The sequence below is a fragment of the Myxine glutinosa genome, chromosome 4 (genome assembly GCF_964187855.1).
Source record: "Myxine glutinosa chromosome 4, kmMyxGlut1.1, whole genome shotgun sequence".
Classification (NCBI taxonomy): domain Eukaryota; kingdom Metazoa; phylum Chordata; class Myxini; order Myxiniformes; family Myxinidae; genus Myxine; species Myxine glutinosa.
The window spans coordinates 137,008,958-137,029,172 of record NC_136264.1 but is presented as its reverse complement, the minus strand read 5'-3'; the positions used below and the strand labels follow the sequence as shown (position 1 = coordinate 137,029,172).

The 20,215-nt window shown below is 48.5% G+C and overlaps 2 protein-coding genes across 2 annotated transcripts in view; one reads left to right on the top strand and one right to left on the bottom strand.

The window, feature by feature from the left end:
* GNB1L (G protein subunit beta 1 like) overlaps positions 1–20,215 on the top strand; it is a 567,228-nt gene that overhangs the window by 229,370 nt on the left and 317,643 nt on the right. The window lies entirely within an intron of this gene.
* LOC137425959 (interleukin-1 receptor accessory protein-like 1-A) overlaps positions 1–20,215 on the bottom strand; it is a 132,794-nt gene that overhangs the window by 50,881 nt on the left and 61,698 nt on the right. The window contains exon 9 of the mRNA XM_078776498.1: positions 19,616–19,774. Coding sequence (XP_078632624.1) covers positions 19,616–19,774 — 159 coding nt within the window. The remainder of the gene's footprint in view (positions 1–19,615; positions 19,775–20,215) is intronic.

Sequence of the window (20,215 nt, the reverse complement as noted above, 5' to 3'; positions counted from 1 at the left end):
ATATATATATATATATATATATATATATATATATATATATATATATATATATATATATATATATTGTTGCGGAAATGGCCCTTAGTGGTTTATTAAATATAGAATTAGTTCAGGTCCCCTCTTAGATGTATGTTTACCATAGATCGTCTGTACTGGGATGGTAGTTTTGTGTCGGAAGGTGTAGCAGGCTGTTTTGTGTGGTGCATTGGTGGTGTACAAGAGACGGTTCCCTTTTAATTACATCTTGACAATCAAACAAGGTGCAAGTTCCATTAAGACCGGCCTCAGTTGCAATGCCATGATCGAGGCAATGGATTGACGTGAGAAAGCGCGATTGAGCGGGCAAAAACGACAAGCGCCGTCAAAAACCGGAAGCGGGGCTTCGCGGGGTCGCTGAGCACGTGCGAGGGAGGAGGTGGAAAAAAGACGCATGCGCGGATGGCGTGTGGACAGGCCTTCGCGGCGGGTTCCCGCCGGAGAGCTCTCTCCGCGCGTGGTTGAGCGGGAGAAACGGAAAATCGTGCTGATCGCGTGGCCGATAAGGAGAGCGGGTGGCCGCCATTTCGCGACGCTTGATGCGTGGCCGATAAGAGGGCGGGCCGCCATTTGGCAGACTGCAGGCCCAAGCGGGGCCTTCGAATCCGGCGACATCGGCTTGTTACGAGCTGCATTCGCCCTTTTCACATCTTCACCTCTCGTCCATCAACACCACCAAGTACCCCCCTGTCTTGTATGAATGTTGTCCAGGCCTAAGGTTTATCTCGTTAGGGTCACCCCGCGAAACCCTTAATTGTAGCTCCCTAGATAAGAGCGGGTTATTACTCATAGTTGAATTATAATGTTATCATGAACGCCTTGCTTGTTTTGTGTACCCTAATGTTCCCCCATTAAATCTGGTTGATTCGTATGGAAGTTGCCGCACTGCATTCATCTGTGTCGCATTGAAGAGCAATCCGCTCGATTTGTAATTAAAACCAAGCTGGCTACAGGTTGCGGCAGACTTCGCTCGGTCTCTGACAAACCCAACCTGTAGCGACGGGTGTCTCCCCAACTGGCAAGGCACAGGTGTAATTTGGTATCGCGATAGAGGCGCGTAACCCGCGATCTGTGTCGAACCAGCCGGCGTTGCACCCGTGGGACGGCCGTGCCGGGAGGCGCGACCCGTCACCTACAACAATATATATATATATATATATATATATATATATATATATATATATATATATATATATATATATATATATATGTATGTGTATATATATATATATATATATATATATATATATATATATATATATATATATATATATATATGTATGTATGTATGTATGTATGTATGTATGTATGTATATATGTATATATATATATATATATATATATATATATATATATATATATATATATATATATATATATATATATATACATATATATACATGTATATGTATATATATATATATATATATATATATATATATATATATATATACATCGCGCCTTTGGGCTTCTTGAGAAGCGCTATACAAAATAAATGAATTATTATTATTATACATATATATATATATATGTATATATATATATGTATATATATTGTTGCGGATATGAGGATTGTTTTTTTTTATTGTGTTGTATTGTATAGTAAATTGTTGTAAATATCACTCTCGGTAAAATGTAATGATTCCTTGTAAATACCTCCGTAGTGTAAAGGTCAAAGGGCATCCCATAATTAGTCCAAAAGCATACATGTCAGCCAATCATAGAATACCCCTGTTCAGTAGTTTATTTCCTTATTATGTGTTTTAGGGTAAGGCTGTGTCTCCCATTAATTGAAATACTCCATTGCACCGAGTGAAATAAGAGTAGATTCCCTTCATTCCCATTCCCAAAACCTCCATTTCCCCTTTCGTCATTGCCAGGCCTCAATTGCCATTGCCAATTACATCCCCTCCAATTGCCGTCATTGACCACGAGGCAGGGTCGGAGAAGAAGGGCGTGTCTCCACCTCGTCATAGAGGGGAGGAGTGAGCCAGCCCCGAACAACCAACCGAGCACGAGGGGTTTGGTTTGAGAGGGCGGAGGAAGAGCGTTTGGGGGAGGTTCGCAAAGGTTGAGGGGCGGGGCCTATATAACCCGCCACGGGAAGCTCCCGAGAGGAGAGGAGAGATGAGTCCAAGAGAGGAGCTGAAAGGCTGAGCTGAGCTGCGTGGTGAGGTACAAAGGAAAGAGCTGGGTCGTCAGAGAGATGCGCTTTTACAGAGACAAGGAGATGAGTCTGAAAAGAGAGGTCCATGACAAGAGCTGAGTTGGTCGTCAGGGGTGGTCAGTGGTTGCGTTGAGTGGTTGCATTGGTTGCGTTGAGTTGTCGGTGGAGAAAGAGTGGGTGGACAAAAAGAAAGAGGGAGGAGAGAACCCGTCACGCCAGACCCCCCACCAGCGCGTCGGCTCCGACCGTGATCCGACCCGTGATCCGACCGTGATCCGACCCGTGATCCCGCGCACACGACAGGATCGGTGGCATCAGCGGCCGTCGAGGTCCAGCCCGACGTCCCGTGCGGGATCAAGCTCCAGCCAGCTCCGTGCCGTCCCCCCCCCCCCCCCCCTCCAGCCACACACCTCCTTCCAGCCAATCCACTCTGCAATTCCCCGTGTGAGTCGTCTTTGTTTGTTCTGTCCTGGGTAGGTAATTAAGCTTGTATAAGGAATTCACTGTGTCACCTGCGTCTCATGTCCTTGTAAATGATCGTGACTGCTCCTTTTTGCTTGTGTGTGTAAATAATAAATCCAGTTACTCTTCTGTACGTCTTTTTCCTCTTTGCATTCGGTCGCTTTAGAGTTTTCCAGATTGAGTAGCTGTGGCGCGATACGGCCAACGTTGGGTGAATCGGGTTTAGTGGGGAACAATTGTTCGGCCGCGGTTACACCACCGCTCGGTAAAAATAACATCTAATCCGCGGACCGTAACAAATTGGTGTCTGGGAGTGAGATACGACGCCCGAAGCGCGCTTAACGCGCTCAAAATTACGAGCTGCTGAAAATTTGTGTTTTAAAGCAAAACCCGAATTTTGAAATCGCGCCATGGCTGGTCAAGGCGACGGGATGCCGGTGGGAGAGATAAGCGGGGTGGAATCGACCCAGGACCTCGGGGAAATGTATGTGGAGGAAAGGGAGGAGGAGAACATAGGCAATGTGGTTGAGGGGGTATCAGGTGCACAAAATGGCGCTCTCGCGCACGTGGTATCAGACGCACAAAGTGGCAGCTCGCACGAGCGCGGGGTAGCCGCGCCCGCTGCGCAAATAGCGGGAATTGATGTGCGGGACCTCATGGCGCAGATTAATGCAGCCATACTAATGGCAAATATGGGGCTAGAAGCAAAAATGGAGGCTCAGAATGAGCAAATGGGGGCAATGAGGGACGAATTGGGGGGCAAAATGGGCGAAATGGGGGGCAAAATGGGAGAAATGGGGGAACGGCTAGAAGCTAAATTTGAGGGGCTAGACAATAATTTTAAGGGATTAGACAAGAAATTTGAGGGGCTAGACAATAATTTTAAGGGATTAGACAAGAAATTTGAGGGTTTAGACAATGGGATAGAAGGGGTGAAACATGGGTTAATGGGGGTGGAAAATAGAATGGCTGCCCAGGAGAATCAGTTAGAGGGGGTGAAAAACGGGTTAATGGGGTTAGAAAATAGGATGGAAGACAAATTGCGGGAGATAGGGGAGCAATCCGCCCGAGAAATTAAACAAATGGGAGAGCAGATAGAGGAGGTGAAAATCGGGGTAGAAACCAAACTGGATGCTCAGAGGGATGAATTGGGACAGATGAGGGCGGCATCTACAAAAGAGAGGGAGGAGATGAAAGAGGAGATACGACGAGGTGTAAGTGAGGAGGTCTCGGGGGTACGCGAGGAGGTAAAGCGAGGCGAAAAGCGTATAGAGAAAGAGGTGAGGAATAATACGGCAAAGTTACAAGGGGGCATAGAGGACCTGACGGAGGAGGTGGAACAGCTGACGGAGGGACAGACGGAGTTAGTGGAGCAGGTTCAAAGGAACACTGCGGTACTAGGAGGGTTAAAAGCGACACAAAACGACATTAAAAATGACTTGATAGCGACACAGAGGCAATGTCAGATGGTACGTGAGGGACTGACAACGAGGTTGGAAGAGGTGACAGAAGTAATGGAGACGAAGGACCGAGAGGTGAGGACGCACATAGAGAAGGTCAAAATAGCCTTAGAGGACGAACTTGAGGAGACGCACCGGGAAATAAAAGAGGTGAAGCAAAAATTAGAGGAAGTGGAAGAGGAGGTGAGTGAAATTAAGAAGGGACGGACAGAAACTAAGAGGGAGATACAGGAGGAAGTAATGGAATATGTACAAGGTCGGTACTCAACTCATAATGGTGTGCTCACTAACCAAATAAAGAGTTTGCAGGTGGCGAAGGAGGTGCGGAGACGAGGTGCCAAGGTGAGTGGCGATATATTCGGAAATGCATATGCTGCGAGGAAAGCTTCAGTTGGCTTGGGGGTTGATTTGGATCCGGGTGTTCGTGAGAGGCCGTTGGTGAAGTGTGCGACAGGTACGGTGTGCGAAAGAGGAGGTGTGCGAGAATGTCCGACTCTGGGGTGTGTGAGGAAAAAGTGCGCGCCGAGGAGTGAGTGTGCTGTCAAGAGTGAGTCGGTCGTAGTGCGTGTGCGAGGGGGCACATGGAAGCGCGGTGTGGTGAGTGTTACAGAGGATGTAACGAGAGAGTGTACACCTGTGGTGAGTGTTACAGAGGATGTAACGGGAGAGTGTGCGCGAGAGGATGCGCGAGAAAGGTGTGTAACGGACAGGTGCATGGGGAAAGAGTGCGCTGTCAAGAGTAAGGGAGAATGCACGCCTGTGGTGAGTGTTACAGAGAATGTAACGGGAGAGTGTGCGCAAGAGTGTGCGTGAGAAAGGTGTGTAACGGACAGGTGCATGGGGAAAGAGTGCGCTGTCAAGAGTAAGGAAGAATGCACGCCTGTGGTGAGTGTTACAGAGGATGTAACGGGAGAGTGTGCACAAGAGTGTGCGCGAGAAAGGTGTGTAATGGACAGGTGCATGAGGAAAGAGTGCGCTGTCGAGAGTAAGGGTGAGTGCGCTGCCAAGAGTGGTGGTGAAAGTAGTGAGAGTGACACGGAGCGGGAGTTGGTGGTGACAGGTGAGAGAGGATGTACACCTGGAATGGAAGGAAGCACACCTGAAATGGTAGAGCGTGTGTGGGAATGCACGCTGGAATTGGTAGTGAGACACGTGGTTGGGTGTGCGAGAGAGAGCACACCTGTGATTGTCACAGTGGAGGTGACCGAGGAGGGGGCGCGAAGAGGTGTGTTGGTGAGGTGTGCGAATGACGAATGTGTGCCAAGGTGTTCGGTGGTCAGGTGTGTGACCAAGTCTGTGAGTGGAATGAGTGTACCTGGGTGTGTAAGAGAAGGTGCAATGACCAAGAGCAGGGAGACGGCTGGATGTATGAGCAATAAAGGGGTAGCGTATGCGTGTAAGCATGCAGGTGAGGCATCGACGGTAACCGGGTTAGCGGTTAGAACGACAGTTAGCCGAATCGGGCCCTTGGTGCGCGTCGGGCAGCTTCGCGTGCCGCGAGGACCAGCGGGGATCAGAACCACGGCGGGTTCGAAAGGACCGCCGTACGCAATCCATGCTGGGCATTGCTTGGAACGGCCGCGTCCGTGCTCCGCTAGGCGGAACGGGCAGCCCGATAGGAAGGGTCGTCATGGCGACCCCTTTTTGTTGAGGCATTCCGGCAGGTCGAGATCGGGCCATGGGATGGCTCCGTGCCGAGGTGGTGCGTGGGATCTCGGCCCGGGTAAGCGTCCTTCCCTGCACCGAGTGCCGGACGCATCCAGCCGCCGGCACCAAACAACCCGCATTCATTGCTCGGCTTTACGAAGCCGGGCTGTGGAAGTGAATTGGCGCACCGAGAGGATCTAGTAAGTAGACGGGTGATGAGGATAGTGGTCTGGACCCGAAATTAGGAAAACGAAATTTGATGATTGGCAAAGGATTGGCAGAGTGACTGGTAATGGTACAGTGATTGGCAGATGATTGGCAAATTTTTGATTGGCTGAAATTTGGAGAGCAAAATTGGTAGTGGAACGTCCCCGATGTGGTGGGATGGCAACTCTGTCATCCCTCACAGAGGGGGGCAAAGGAGCACTAGTTTTATGGGGTTGATGGCAGTGAAAACTAGCCCGGGAGGGTTAGGATATATCGTGTGTAGGGATCTAGAGAGATGACATTAGGTAACGTTAAGGTTAGTTAGTGACAATGATACCTGTAGTGGGGACGCAGGTAGATTAGTGTGGATGATAATGACGTGGTATGTGCTTAGTTTAAAGGGAAGACGGGGAGCACTAAGTTAGCAGGGCAACAGGTAGTTCAGATGATGCCGTGTGAGTGTTGGAGGTGTATTCGGAAGTGTATTGTGAAAAGTGTGTAAGGAACAGGTGTGATTGCACAGGTGTGCAACTGAACAGGTGTATGGAGCAGTGTTTGAGTGGTGGTGATGGTGATGTGTGTTGTGTTGACCAACTGGTCCAGGAAGAGGAGGAGGGTGCAGGTGGCACCAGGTGTGATTGCACAGGTGTGCAACAACAGGTGTATGGGGAATGGTTGTGTGAAATACATGGAATGTGGAATACATGGAGTGTGGAGTATGTGGAGTATTGGAATGGATGGTCGTGGAGTGAGTATGGTGGAAAATATGGAGTGGAGTGGATGGTGCGAAGGTGTAAATGGGGGAAGAGTGGACCCCCATCACGAATACCCGGGGCGGGTAGTGTAAGTGTTAGGTAGAGGGTATAGGTAAATTGTGGTTGGATATTGGCATCTGTGGTGCGTGGTGGAAGAATGATGTTTGGATGGGTGCATTAGTGTTGTGGAAATGGCTGGGCATGTAGCCTGTTAGTGTGTGTAGTTGGTTTGGGCACTCCACCACTGTGAGGATGTCGGCCAGGTGAGGCCGCTGGTGGGCTCTGGGAGCCGTTGGAGTTGTTGTGGATGGGGCCCAAGGATCCAGAGGACGGACCCGGGTAGCCCAGTGCCAGAGGGCACCAAGGGGTGACAGAGCCAGGAGGGGCCTTCCCCAGTTAGTTAGGTTAGGGTGAGGAGCTAGGTAAGCTCGGGTGGCAACTACAGTGGTGGAGGTGTGCAGGTGGGTAGACCTGCTGGGAGAGCTACACGTCACAGCCCAGAAATTGTGCAAGGGCACCGGGGAGATGAATCGGGGGAATGAGACCCCAAATTGAGAAGCACCACAGTTTGGTCAATGGGAATTGGTTTTTAGAACCCATAGTGTAAGTTGGCCAATGGATTGGCAGGGAGAGACCCCGGGTAGTGTAAAGTGTGTTAATGTCATTTAGAAAGTAGTTAGGATGAAGTCTCCTCGCACCATCTGCATCCACTCACCTGAGGTGACAGGTACTCCACACCATGCCATGGTTTAATTATTTTTATGATGCAAATGTTTGGATTGTGAGACGCATCATGACGTGGGTGTGACATTGTGCTTTGATGTTCCATCTCTGCCTCCTTATGAGGATTGATGATGAATTGATGATGGCAAATTTTGGTTAGAGGGATTGTGGTGACGAATTTGGTATAAGGGAAATAAGGGGAAGACGTGACAGTAGCGACAGATTTGTAAATGTGTAGAGTGTTGTACCTATGGGGTAAGGGCAAGGGTAGTGTAGGTGACAGGGGGGGTGACATACGGTAGGGACGAGCTTTCTCACTTCGCTCTCCATACGCATTTCGCCTTGCATTGCCTTATTGATGTGTACCCTTGTGACCTTACCCCTCGCTCATTTGTCTTGTCCCCCTTTTATCTCCCACATGACCTGTGCGCCATTGGGCGCCAAGGGGAGCGTGCGTGAGTCGGCCATTGTGCGCCCGGAACTCCCAGAACCAGCTGTCTGCATCGATGCACCACTTATGGACCCCATGGGATGGGGCATGGCCCCTCTGCTGGAACCGGCCATGAGGGCCCGAAATCTTGCTGGCGGACCTTGGCCACAGGGCACCGATGCCCCACAGGTGAACCACACGTAGTCGGCCTGGTGGGCCATAAATAAATAAAAAGGACACGTTGGGTGCAAGTTTTAATACAAATAGGCCGCCAGCAAAGAAAATGACAATAACTGGAAGAAAATAATAATAGCCAGCAGAGGGAGCCGAAGAGCAAGAGATCACCTGCAGGGTTAGGGGTTGTTGTTTTTATTTTCATTGAACAATGGTGACTGCACCGATTGGTGCTTGGGGGTGTATTGGTGCGTTATAGGTGCTTTCATGGTGCGTCGATGCAGAGCAGACATGGATCCCCCCCCCCCCCCCCCCAGAAAGAACAATCACAGGTCCTGGGTTGAGTTTTGTAAATAAAATAGCGTCACTGTAAATAATGCTCCCCACCGTCAATGTATAGTTTGAAGACCATTCCGCAATTCGGTTAACTGTGGGCGTAAGTCTGTTAGGCAGGGTGCAATGGAGCAGCGGGACACATTTATTTATGTTTTAAAACTGTCGCACTCAGGGTCAGGTTAAAAGTAGAGGGAACTACACCTACGTGTCACACTAAATTAAAGTTGTAGGACCGGGCCGTGCCTAAGAGGAGGAGGGTGCAGTGTTGCGGATATGAGGATTGTTTTTTTTTATTGTGTTGTATTGTATAGTAAATTGTTGTAAATATCACCCTCGGTAAAATGTAATGATTCCTTGTAAATACCTCCGTAGTGTAAAGGTCAAAGGGCGTCCCATAATTAGTCCAAAAGCATACACGTCAGCCAATCATAGAATACCCCTGTTCAGTAGTTTATTTCCTTATTATGTGTTTTAGGGTAAGGCTGTGTCTCCCATTAATTGAAATACTCCATTGCACCGAGTGAAATAAGAGTAGATTCCCTTCATTCCCATTCCCAAAACCTCCATTTCCCCTTTCGTCATTGCCAGGCCTCAATTGCCATTGCCAATTACATCCCCTCCAATTGCCGCCATTGACCACGAGGCAGGGTCGGAGAAGAAGGGCGTGTCTCCACCTCGTCATAGAGGGGAGGAGTGAGCCAGCCCCGAACAACCAACCGAGCACGAGGGGTATGGTTTGAGAGGGCGGAGGAAGAGCGTTTGGGGGAGGTTCGCGAAGGTTGAGGGGCGGGGCCTATATAACCCGCCACGGGAAGCTCCCGAGAGGAGAGGAGAGATGAGTCCAAGAGAGGAGCTGAAAGGCTGAGCTGAGCTGCGTGGTGAGGTACAAAGGAAAGAGCTGGGTCGTCAGAGAGATGCGCTTTTACAGAGACGAGGAGATGAGTCTGAAAAGAGAGGTCCATGACAAGAGCTGAGTTGGTCGTCAGGGGTGGTCAGTGGTTGCGTTGAGTGGTTGCGTTGGTTGCGTTGAGTTGTCGGTGGAGAAAGAGTGGTTGGACAAAAAGAAAGAGAGAGGAGAGAACCCGTCACGCCAGACCCCCCACCAGCGCGTCGGCTCCGACCGTGATCCGACCCGTGATCCGACCGTGATCCGACCCGTGATCCGACCCGTGATCCGACCCGTGATCCCGCGCACACGACAGGATCGGTGGCATCAGCGGCCGTCGAGGTCCAGCCCGACGTCCCGTGCGGGATCAAGCTCCAGCCAGCTCCGTGCCGTCCCCCCCCCCCCCCCCCCTCCAGCCACACACCTCCTTCCAGCCAATCCACTCTGCAATTCCCCGTGTGAGTCGTCTTTGTTTGTTCTGTCCTGGGTAGGTAATTAAGCTTGTATAAGGAATTCACTGTGTCACCTGCGTCTCATGTCCTTGTAAATGATCGTGACTGCTCCTTTTTGCTTGTGTGTGTAAATAATAAATCCAGTTACTCTTCTGTACGTCTTCTTCCTCTTTGCATTCGGTCGCTTTAGAGTTTTCCAGATTGAGTAGCTGTGGCGCGATACGGCCAACGTTGGGTGAATCGGGTTTAGTGGGGAACAACTGTTCGGCCGCGGTTACACCACCGCTCGGTAAAAATAACATCTAATCCGCGGACCGTAACAATATATATATATATTTATATATATAATTATATATATATATATATATATATCTATATATATATATATATATATTGTTGCGGATCTCAAACGTCGGCCTTCCGCTTACCAAGGGGGGATGAATCCCCTTGTCTTTTATCTGGCCGATGCGATCCGGGGCTATCACGTTCCTTCCGGTCAGTGCTGAATAGGGTGGTAGGTCGAATTAGTCATATTACCTAATTACCAGCGCCTCCCGGGAAGCAAGGAAATAACCCCGCCCGAACCACGGTTTTAGTGGACACACCGAGCGATAGCGAGCCGCGATTCGGGCCGTTAACAATGACTAGACCCGATTCTAAGCGGTTCCTAATCGTGCCACGTTTACCCAATGGAGAAATCACTAAAACGGTCGAATCAAAAGGAAAAGGAAGAACAGATTGGTTTATTAATTATTTACACAGGAAGAAGGAGAAGTACAGAATACACAGGGCAGCCTTAATAACAGTCTTACACTTATCCCCAGACAAACGGGCCCGCACACACACACACACTCACACGGGGATGTAGATGGTCGGGGTTGAAGGTCCAGGGATGATGTCCACAGCTCGCTCCGGTCCCCGACTCGTACCACGACGAAGACGGTAGACGGCAGGCAAGCTCTCCGCGTGTCGTTGGCGCGGATCGGACAATTATATTGGGGGGGGGGGGGGATCGGTAGGCTGCGCTAGCGGTTACTTCGCGGCTCACAGCCGTGTACGTAATAGAAATACTAGCGCTTTCTATGCGCTTCCAGCAAGCCCAAAGCCGAATCCCCAACGAGTTCTTGCAATCAATGCCAAACGTGACAGTCCTCTTGATCAAAGCACAATCGTGCAAGTCCTTTGTAAAGCGCATATACTCCAGTCCTCATAAACCGCATAAGTCTTCTTTCAAAGCCAAGCGCGCTTACTTCAGTCGTATCATGCGCATCAGCCCTTATCACGCGAGTCCTCTGTTAAGTCCTTTTCCAGCCAGTCCTGTCCAAGGGCTTTGCGTGCGCGATTATATAGCGCCGCCCAGCGAACCCTCTCGAATGTCCCAGCCGCACTCTGACCACGCCCCTTCGGCCATGCCCACTGAGCCCTGGTTGGTTGTTGGGGTCTTACCGGGTCCGCCTGCTGCCGATCCCGATCTAAGCCTCGCTGACGCTCCACCACCCTTTTTGGGCCTACCTCGTGTCACTGGGCTATTTCCAGCAAACCAGCAAACCAAGAGCAGCAAACGCTGCTGGTAGCCAAAGCGTAACAAACTGCGAGCATCCCAAGCGTAACAAACTGAGAGTTGTCAAATGGGGTGCGGGATGGATTCTACCCAACGAGGTGGAATATGGAGGGTGGAGGCACAATGGAAGGAGCCTATTCTTATTTGTTTTACACAACGCAGATGTCACTATAGGAAATGGCCTTATCTCACATATACTAAGAAATAACTAACGTTCTAAGGTGACCGACGTGTTGCATGTGGACTAACTATGGGGGCAAATCCTTTAACCTTTATTAATCAAATATGTACACTTTCTCAGAACCGCAACACTGCACCCCTCCTTCGCCAGGCTCGTCCCCGAGCCAAACCCACACACCAGTGAGCCCGACCGGTTCTGATGCAAGGGTTAGGACTACTTTTTAACAATTAGTGTGACACTTAGGTGTAGTTTCCCTCTACATTTACTCTAACACCCTGTGTGCAACAGTTTTAAACACTAGATATGTCCCACCTACTACGTTGTGTACTAACTAACAGACTCACGCCCACAATTAACCGAATTACGGAAAGAATCCTCAAACTACACATAAAGCCTGTGGGGAGCATGTTATTTACAAGACTACTACTTATTTACAATACTACAACCCAGGACCTGTTCTTTTGTGGGAAAGAGAAAAGGAATTTTGAAAAGAGGAAACACAAATGCCATGCACTGCACCAATAAACCATACACCCATATGCACAAAAATTTTTAAAAATGCACAAAAAGCACCAAAATGCACAATCATCAAAATGCACAAAAATAAAAATGCACAGTCATGCACAACCATCAATAAAAAATGCACAATCACATTTCAAAATTAATTAATGATGCCTTGTGCTTGGGCTGGCTGCTGGACTGCGACATCTTCCTGCTTCATCTTCGGTGTGCCATCGTAAAAGCTTACATTCTTCTTCTGACACACCAAGGGAATTTAATAAAAAGTGCACAAACCGTGTCCGCTTTTTATTTTGGCCAGCAGGGCCAACTCAGGTGGTCCACTGCTGAGCATTGGTGCCACTTAAAACAGTTGTCCTCAAGCCAGATACGGCTGGCAGCAATGGTCTGTCCCAGCAGAGATGCCAGGCCACAGATGTGTGGTCCATAAGTGTCAGGCCACAGAACGTGTGGTCCATAGGTGCCAGGCCACAGAACGTGTGGTCCATAGGGTGTACCGGTGCAGGCAGGAGTGCAGGCAGCGCAATTCAGGGCACCTGCACACTCCCCTCGGACACAAAAGACCATGGTCCATGAGTGGGGAAGGACGACAAAGCAGAGGTTAGCAGGGGACAAGGGCGCAAGGGTACACATCAAAACAAGGTAATGCGACATGAAGGGCGGGAGAGAGCGAGCCGAGAAAGCTCGTCCCTACTCGTTCGTCACCCCCCATGTCAGCCTACACTACCCTTGCCCCTACCCCGTATTTACACATTTACCAATTCCTGTCTCTACTGTCACGTCCCCCATATCTCCCCTAATCCAAATTACGTCATCAATCCCTCCTAAGGAGGAAGAGATGGAATACCCACAATGTCTCACCCACGTCAAGATGCGTCTTTCATTCCAAATCCTTGCAAAATCTGGTGTGGAGTCTTATCACCTCGGTGAGTGGATGCGGATGGTGCGAAGAGATTTTCTCCTAAACTATACCTCTAATTGACATTAACCATTTACTCTACCCGGGGTCTTGCCCTGCCAAACCAATTGGCCATCATTACACTATGCGGTTCTAGAAACCAATTCCCATTGACCATCCCTGTGGTGCTCACCAATTTGGGGTCTCACTCCCCCGATTTTTTCTACCTGTGCCCTCGCACAATTTTGGGGCTGGGTCGTGTGGCTCTCCTAGCAGGTCCTACTTACCTGCGCACCTTCGCCACTGAACGTCGCCACCCGAGCTTGCCTAGCTCCTTCACTCTACTCTAACCTGGGGAAGGCCCTCCTGGCGCTCTTACCCCGCTACTGCCCTCCATGGCACTGGGCTACCTGGGTCCTCTCCTGGGATCCTCGGGCCCCGCTGAACTCTACTCAACGCTACCTGGCTCCCAGAGCCTACCTGTGGCCTCACCTGGCCGACAGACTACCAGTGGCGAAGTGCTCAAGCAACCATACGCACTAACAGGCTCACACGCCCGGCCATTTCACTTTACTCATGCACCCAACCAAAAACACTACTTTCCACTACCTGCACCACAGATGTCAATATCCCCCAAAATTTACCTACTCCCTCTACCTACTTTTAAACGACCCTCCCCGAGTATTTGTGAAGGGGTCCATCCTTCCCCCATTCACTCCTTCGCACCATGCACTCCACTCCACTCATTCCACAATACTCACTCCACACCATTTATTCCACACACCTGTTTCCATACACCCCAAATCTCCACTTGCATCCTATGCAAGTCATTCACTCAACACACAATGACACACATCCTCAATACTCCATTCATACACGTTTACACACACACACACACACACACACACACATCCTTCCCGAGCATTGCCTCATCTGCTCAGATTTTCCCACGCTCCAATTCCTCATTTCAACATGCTCACCAGCAAGACTCTCATTCAATTCCTCATTTCATCCTAAACTTCAAGCTCATACACACAGCATCATTTAATCTAACTATTTCCCCTAATACTGGTGCTTCCCCTGTCATCCCTTATACTATGCACATCCCCCGTCGTTATCATCCAACTACTCTACGCTACGTCCCCACTACCTGTACAATGTCACTACTTAAATCTCAAGTCTCCTAAAGTCATCTCTAGATCCTAAACATTATCCAAGCCCTCCCTGGCTAGTTCATACCGCCAAACCGCATAAAACTATAGCTCCTCTGCCCCAAAGTAGTAATGTGAATGGTAAAACAACCATCCATCACTACTGCTACCAAATGTCCATTAAACTTGAGCCTCTCGGTGCGAATACATTTCCCCTGCTCGGCTTCAAAAAGCCGGCAATGTGTGCGGTGGTCTGTCTCCTGTAGGTTGGGTCCATCTGGCATTTTCGATTCTGGGGAGGAGGCATACTCGGGCCGAGGTTCCAAGGTCCATCCCGGCGTGGAACCTTTCGGTCTCCGGCCCGATGACCCAACCTCCCCCGGTCGGAACACCTCCCCCGCCAGGGGGTGAAGGTCCGACCTGGCCTTTCCCCCCCGGAATCGTGCCGCTCGCCGCTACGACGCGGCACCGACCATACAGGGCGGAGCCCGGCACGAATCGTGCATGGCGCTCCTTGCAAGAGCGACGCGGAAACAATCCCCGCCGGCCCCCGCAGCACACAAAGAACACCACGCCCCGAAAGCTCGCGTCGGCTATCCGTCAGCCTAACCGCTGCCCCGGTCAGCGTCGATGCTCGGATCGCATTTTCACATCCACACCTCGCGACCCTTTCTTTACTCACTCATCCTGGCGCTCCAGCGCCGCCCATACATCCCACGCATTCTACTACTGCACTCGCTCGTGCATACCCTCTCGTTCCACACTCAGGTGCACACCACTCGCTGCTTGCACACTCCATTACACACATCTCTCGCGCACACTCTCTTGTTACGTACTCCGTAACACTCATGGGTGTGCACTCCTGCATCCACCCACTCAACGCACACCTACCCACGGGTGTGCAATCCCCTGTCGCACACCCAATCACGCGCTCTAATGTGCATCCTCGCACACTCTCTCCATCCATCTCACACTCTGTGTCACACTCACTCCCACACATACACTCCATTGTGCATTCTCCCTCACTTCCACGCTCTGTCGTGCATCCTTCCTCACACTCTGTAATACACTCGCGCTCCGGTGCTGTCCGCACACGCGCGCCATTCTCTTTCATAGCGCGCACCACGGACCTTCTACGAGCGCCCGGGTGATGCCTGGATCCCAAGCGCGCGAAAAATCCTCTCGCGCCAAACCTTTTCGCGCCATATACAGCCCGGCTTACCTTCGGGATCTTCTTCTCCACACGCACCAGCTGCAAACTTTCATTGGGGTTAACAAGTACGGCATCATGATGTGAACATGGACTTTGCACAATTTCCATCTCTTCCTTCCGCTGTTGCTCTTCTAAGTCCGCCGTCTCTTCAATTTCCACTATTTCTTTGATTTTTATTTCTTTTTCCTCGACGACCGCCGGTGCTAATAAAATAAAATTCTCTAATTCAGTGGTCGTCGGCTTTTCTATTCCCCGAGTCGCGATTTCTACCCCGGTCCACCCAGCTGTGCTTTGCTCAACTTCGCTCAACCCGCGCTCCTCAAGCCGCGCTACCCCATCGCATACCCTTGTGCTTTTCCCACCTGACCTGCGGTCTCTGTCTCTCCCTATCTGTTTTATCTCATACCTGGCTTTCTCCCTCGCCAACCCCTCGTTAATTTCTCGGGCTTGGCCATTTACGTCCTCCAATTGGCCCCCTAATTTTTTCTCTAATCCCCCAATTTGACTTCCCAATTGGTCACTATCGGCCCTCATTTCTCCCATCTCTTTCCTCAATCCCCCAATTTGGCTTCCCATATCATTTCTCAATCCGCCAATTTGGTTTCCCAATTTATTCATTTCCTTGCTGGATTTGTCAGCCATCTTTTCCATATACCCCATCATTTGCGCCATAAAAAGGTCCATGTTCACTGGTGCTGCGGGCTCGGCTCTCGCCGCCATGTGCGAGGCGCCGCCATTTTGTTCCCCTGCGACCCCTACTGCTGCACCCTCGTTAACTGCATCCTCCATTTCCTCCAATTGTCCCAATTCTTCCCGGGGGTTCTGGGTTGATTCTAACCCTTCCTCTATTTCCTCATTTTCCCCCACCGGCATCCAATCGCCTTGGCTATCCATGGCACGATTCAATTTAGATGGTAATAAAATATCGGTCGCTCGTAATTTTGACCAAATTTGTTCAGATGATGAAAGATTTGGTTCGGGTTCCAAATCCCACTCCCCAACACCAATTGTTGCGGCCAATAGCACAATTGGTGTCCAAAATTTGGTCTACTAAATTTAGTCCCAGGTTCCACATCCCACTCCTGACACCAATTGTGTGGATCTCGGCGTTGGCTCTCCCCCTTATCAAGGGGGGGTTAATCCCCTTGTCCTTTTGTCTGGCCGACCCGAGTCCTGGAAGTTATACCATCCTTCCCGGCGTGGCGTTAGGTAGGGTTTGTTCGGCCTAGGGGTTCACTACTACCTAATTACTAACGCCGGCCGGAAACGAGGGAATAACTCCCGCTCAAACCACGGATATGATGGAAAATGCCGAGCGGATAGCAATCCGCGATCCGAGCTGTTAACAATGGGACTTAACCCGATTATAAGTGGTTCCTATCGTGCCACGTTTACCCAATGGAAGAAAAGACTAATGCGATAGGATAAAAGGAAAACCAGGAAGAACAAGTAATTTTTTTACAATTTGTACAAGAAGGAGAAGAGGAAATGAAAGGAATATACAAGATAGGAAGAGGAAGAAGCAGTTACACAGGACAGCCTTAAAACAGTCTTATTCTTAATACCCAGGACAAACATACACACTCACACGGGGATGTAGATGGTGGATGGAAGGTCCGGCGATGGGGTCCAGGCTCCAGTCTGCTCCAGTCCAGGCTCCGGTCCGGCGGGCGAAACCCGGCAGGCAGCTCCGCGTGTAGTGGGAACGCGATCGGACAGTTATATAACGGGAGGAAGCTGGTGTCCTGCGTACGTAATATGTGCACACTATTCGCGCCAAACGCCCCCTCTCCAATGTACTCCTTTGATAAGGTCCTTCTTTCATAAGCGCCACTGCATCAGCCCCGTCAATGCAACGCGCGTTCTCCCAGCAAGTCGGTCAAGGCGAGCTGTTTCACGCGGTAAGTCTTTACAGAGGTGCGCTCTCCCAATCAGTAAGTTCATGCGCGCTCTCGTAAGTAAGTCCTGTTGGTAAATGTGCTTGCTGGCAAGTCCCGTGAAAGGGCTTTGCGCTCGCTTTTATAACTCACCAAGCGATCACTCCGCCAGGCCCGAAGCCATGCCTGTCGGTGATGTCACTTCAGCCCTGGTTGGCTGGTTAAGGCTTACCGGCCCCGCCTTTGACGGCTGGATGACGTGGCCACGCCTTCTTCCTGGCGCTCCACCCCCTTTCTCGGGCCTAACCTCGTAGCTTATGGCGGCGTTTGAGCGAGCTCCAGCTCAAAGCAGCGAACGCTGCTAACAAAGGCGCGTAACAAATTGGGAGGGGCCATGGGCAGACTGGAGGGCGCGTAATAGCGTTGCTTGGAGAGGGGAGCTGCCAAAATGAACGGAATGGGCCTACTTCTTATTTGATTGACACAACGCAGATTCAACTATTGGAAACATGGCCTTACCTATACACATACTAATGAAATAACTGAAGTCATATGATGACCTACGTGTTGCTTGTGGCCTATCTATGGGGTGCAAACTTTAACCCTTTAATAATGTCATATTTACACGTGTGGGTTCTCAAAACCACAACAATACATAGATTATTTCTTATTTTATTATTATTAAATAATAAAAAAATATGTAATATTATTTTTCCCGGGTTATTTTTGTCCCGGGTTATTTTTGAATGAATTTACTACTATAATTCAGCTTTTACACGCGGCTGTAGAAGATTGACTTCTATAATTCAGCTCAGCTTTTAATTGTGAAATGCGCCCAGCTCGGCCGAGGTGGGCCTTGACCGGCCTCGTCACCTCGCCTATAACCTTCCTGGGGCCTGCCCCGACATTTTTGGTTATTTTTGAATGAATTTACTACTATAATTCAGCTTTTACACGCGGCTGTAGAAGATTGACGACTATAATTCAGCTCAGCTTTTAATTGTGGAATGGGCCTGGCCCGGCCGAAGCGGCCTCAACCGGCCTCGCCACCGAGCTTAAAACCTTCCCGGGGCCCGTCCCGACATTTTTTGTATTCGAGGTTTCCTCCTATCTTTCACCGTTCAGGAGATTAGCTTGCGCAGACAAACAAACAAAAACTTTCTTTTAAAATATAGAAGATATATATATATATATATATATATATATATATATATATATATATATATATATATATATATATATATATATATATATATATATATATATATATGTCAAGTCGTAGATTCGTTATTGCTTAGAATTCTGTATAAAACGTCGGTCGAATAATATGTTTTGATCTAAAATGTTGCTTAATGTTTTACATAAGTAAATAAAGGGGTTTTCGCTTTGCTGGGGATAAATGGGAAAGTACTCGATGCATTTCGTGCTGGACGGATGGCTCGTCCTCCATGTGCCCTCTCGATGCAAGATAAAGCCCGGTCATAAATTCTCTCCATTCGGTCCGCAGATGGCGCCTCGAGCCGCGGCTGGCGGACGTTTATACGCGCGTGAAATGTGTAGTTTCAAGTAGAATGCTCGAATTGCAGATATAAACTTAAAAAAAACATTAATTATATTCCATATAATCATAGCGGCGCCTGAATTACAATAAACATGCTTCAGTTTGTGTTTAAAATGAGGAAAGGCTCGCTTCGGTCGTGTTGGGCAAATGGTTTTTCGTATACGTGTGCCCTTTTCACCTAGATGGTCTTATCTGGCCAAGCATGCACTCTTCTCTCTGTGAGTTACATTTTTCGTCACCTCGGAGCTTTGAAACTATATCTGTCCGAATGATAAGGAAGGGCTGACTCCCCCGAATGACAGAGCGGATGACGGTGGGGGCTAGGATGACGGCGAGGGACTCTCGCCAGTCGCTTTGTTCTCTCGGAGATTTTCTGATAAACTTGTCAAGTATTTATACTGCGAATCAATGTGCTTCAGGAAGGCCTGGACGTGGCATGAAGCTGGTTCTTGCTGTAGATGTCTGGCTTCTTCCGGATCTGTATAAGTTGGTTTTTTAATAAAGCTGCGTCATTTTCAGGCTATTTGTGGACTTCTTTTGCAAACGAAGAGCCGCTTCTTCACATATATATATATTATATATATATATATATATATATATATATATATATATATATATATGCATGTGTATTGTAAATGTGCTCGCTGGCAAGTCCCGTGTGGATAGCAATCTATATATATATAGCAATATATAGTTATACGTATATACTATATATATATATTATATATATATATATATATATATATATATATATATATATATATATATATATATATATATATACATATATATATATATATATATTATATATGTATATAATTGTATATATATATGTATATATAAAACTATATATATATATTCACAATACACATGCATAATTGAATATACATAGATAGGGTTATGGAAAATTGGAGCTTACCGGGTGATGGTGCTTGAGTAAGATAATCTCGGTAGAATAGAATGATGTCAAATCGCATTGCATATCCGAGAGTAAATATTGTGAGGAGGATAGCAATGGCAACCACAACTTCCCAGAGCCATGTCTTTTTCACTCGATCTTTGTATTCCCAGCTCTCTTCTGCAAGTGCAGCATATGGTAGATTCTTTATAATCAACTTAATGCCATAATTTTATAAACATCAGTTCATTGGATTATCTATTATATTAAAGTTAACCAAATATAACTTTACTTGCACTAGAGCTGATTGTTATTAACTATTATGGATGCGAGTCTTCAATCGACCAAGTTCAAGGATCCTCCCACCCTCTCCCGACCATCTCTCCAATTTGATTTGGTGTTTTGTGTTTTTATCCCCGCACGTGGTGCTTTGTTTGCATTTGGCAACTCTACAGCACCTTTCAATTGAGGCTACTCCATCACATATTCAAAAGCAAAGTGTGAAATCTTTGTACCACCTCACTTTTTTGACTGCTGAACTAAGAATTAGGAGGGGTTCCACCTTATTTTACCACTTCAATGTATTATTACTGAGGATGAGAGGAAAACTTAACTGGCAGT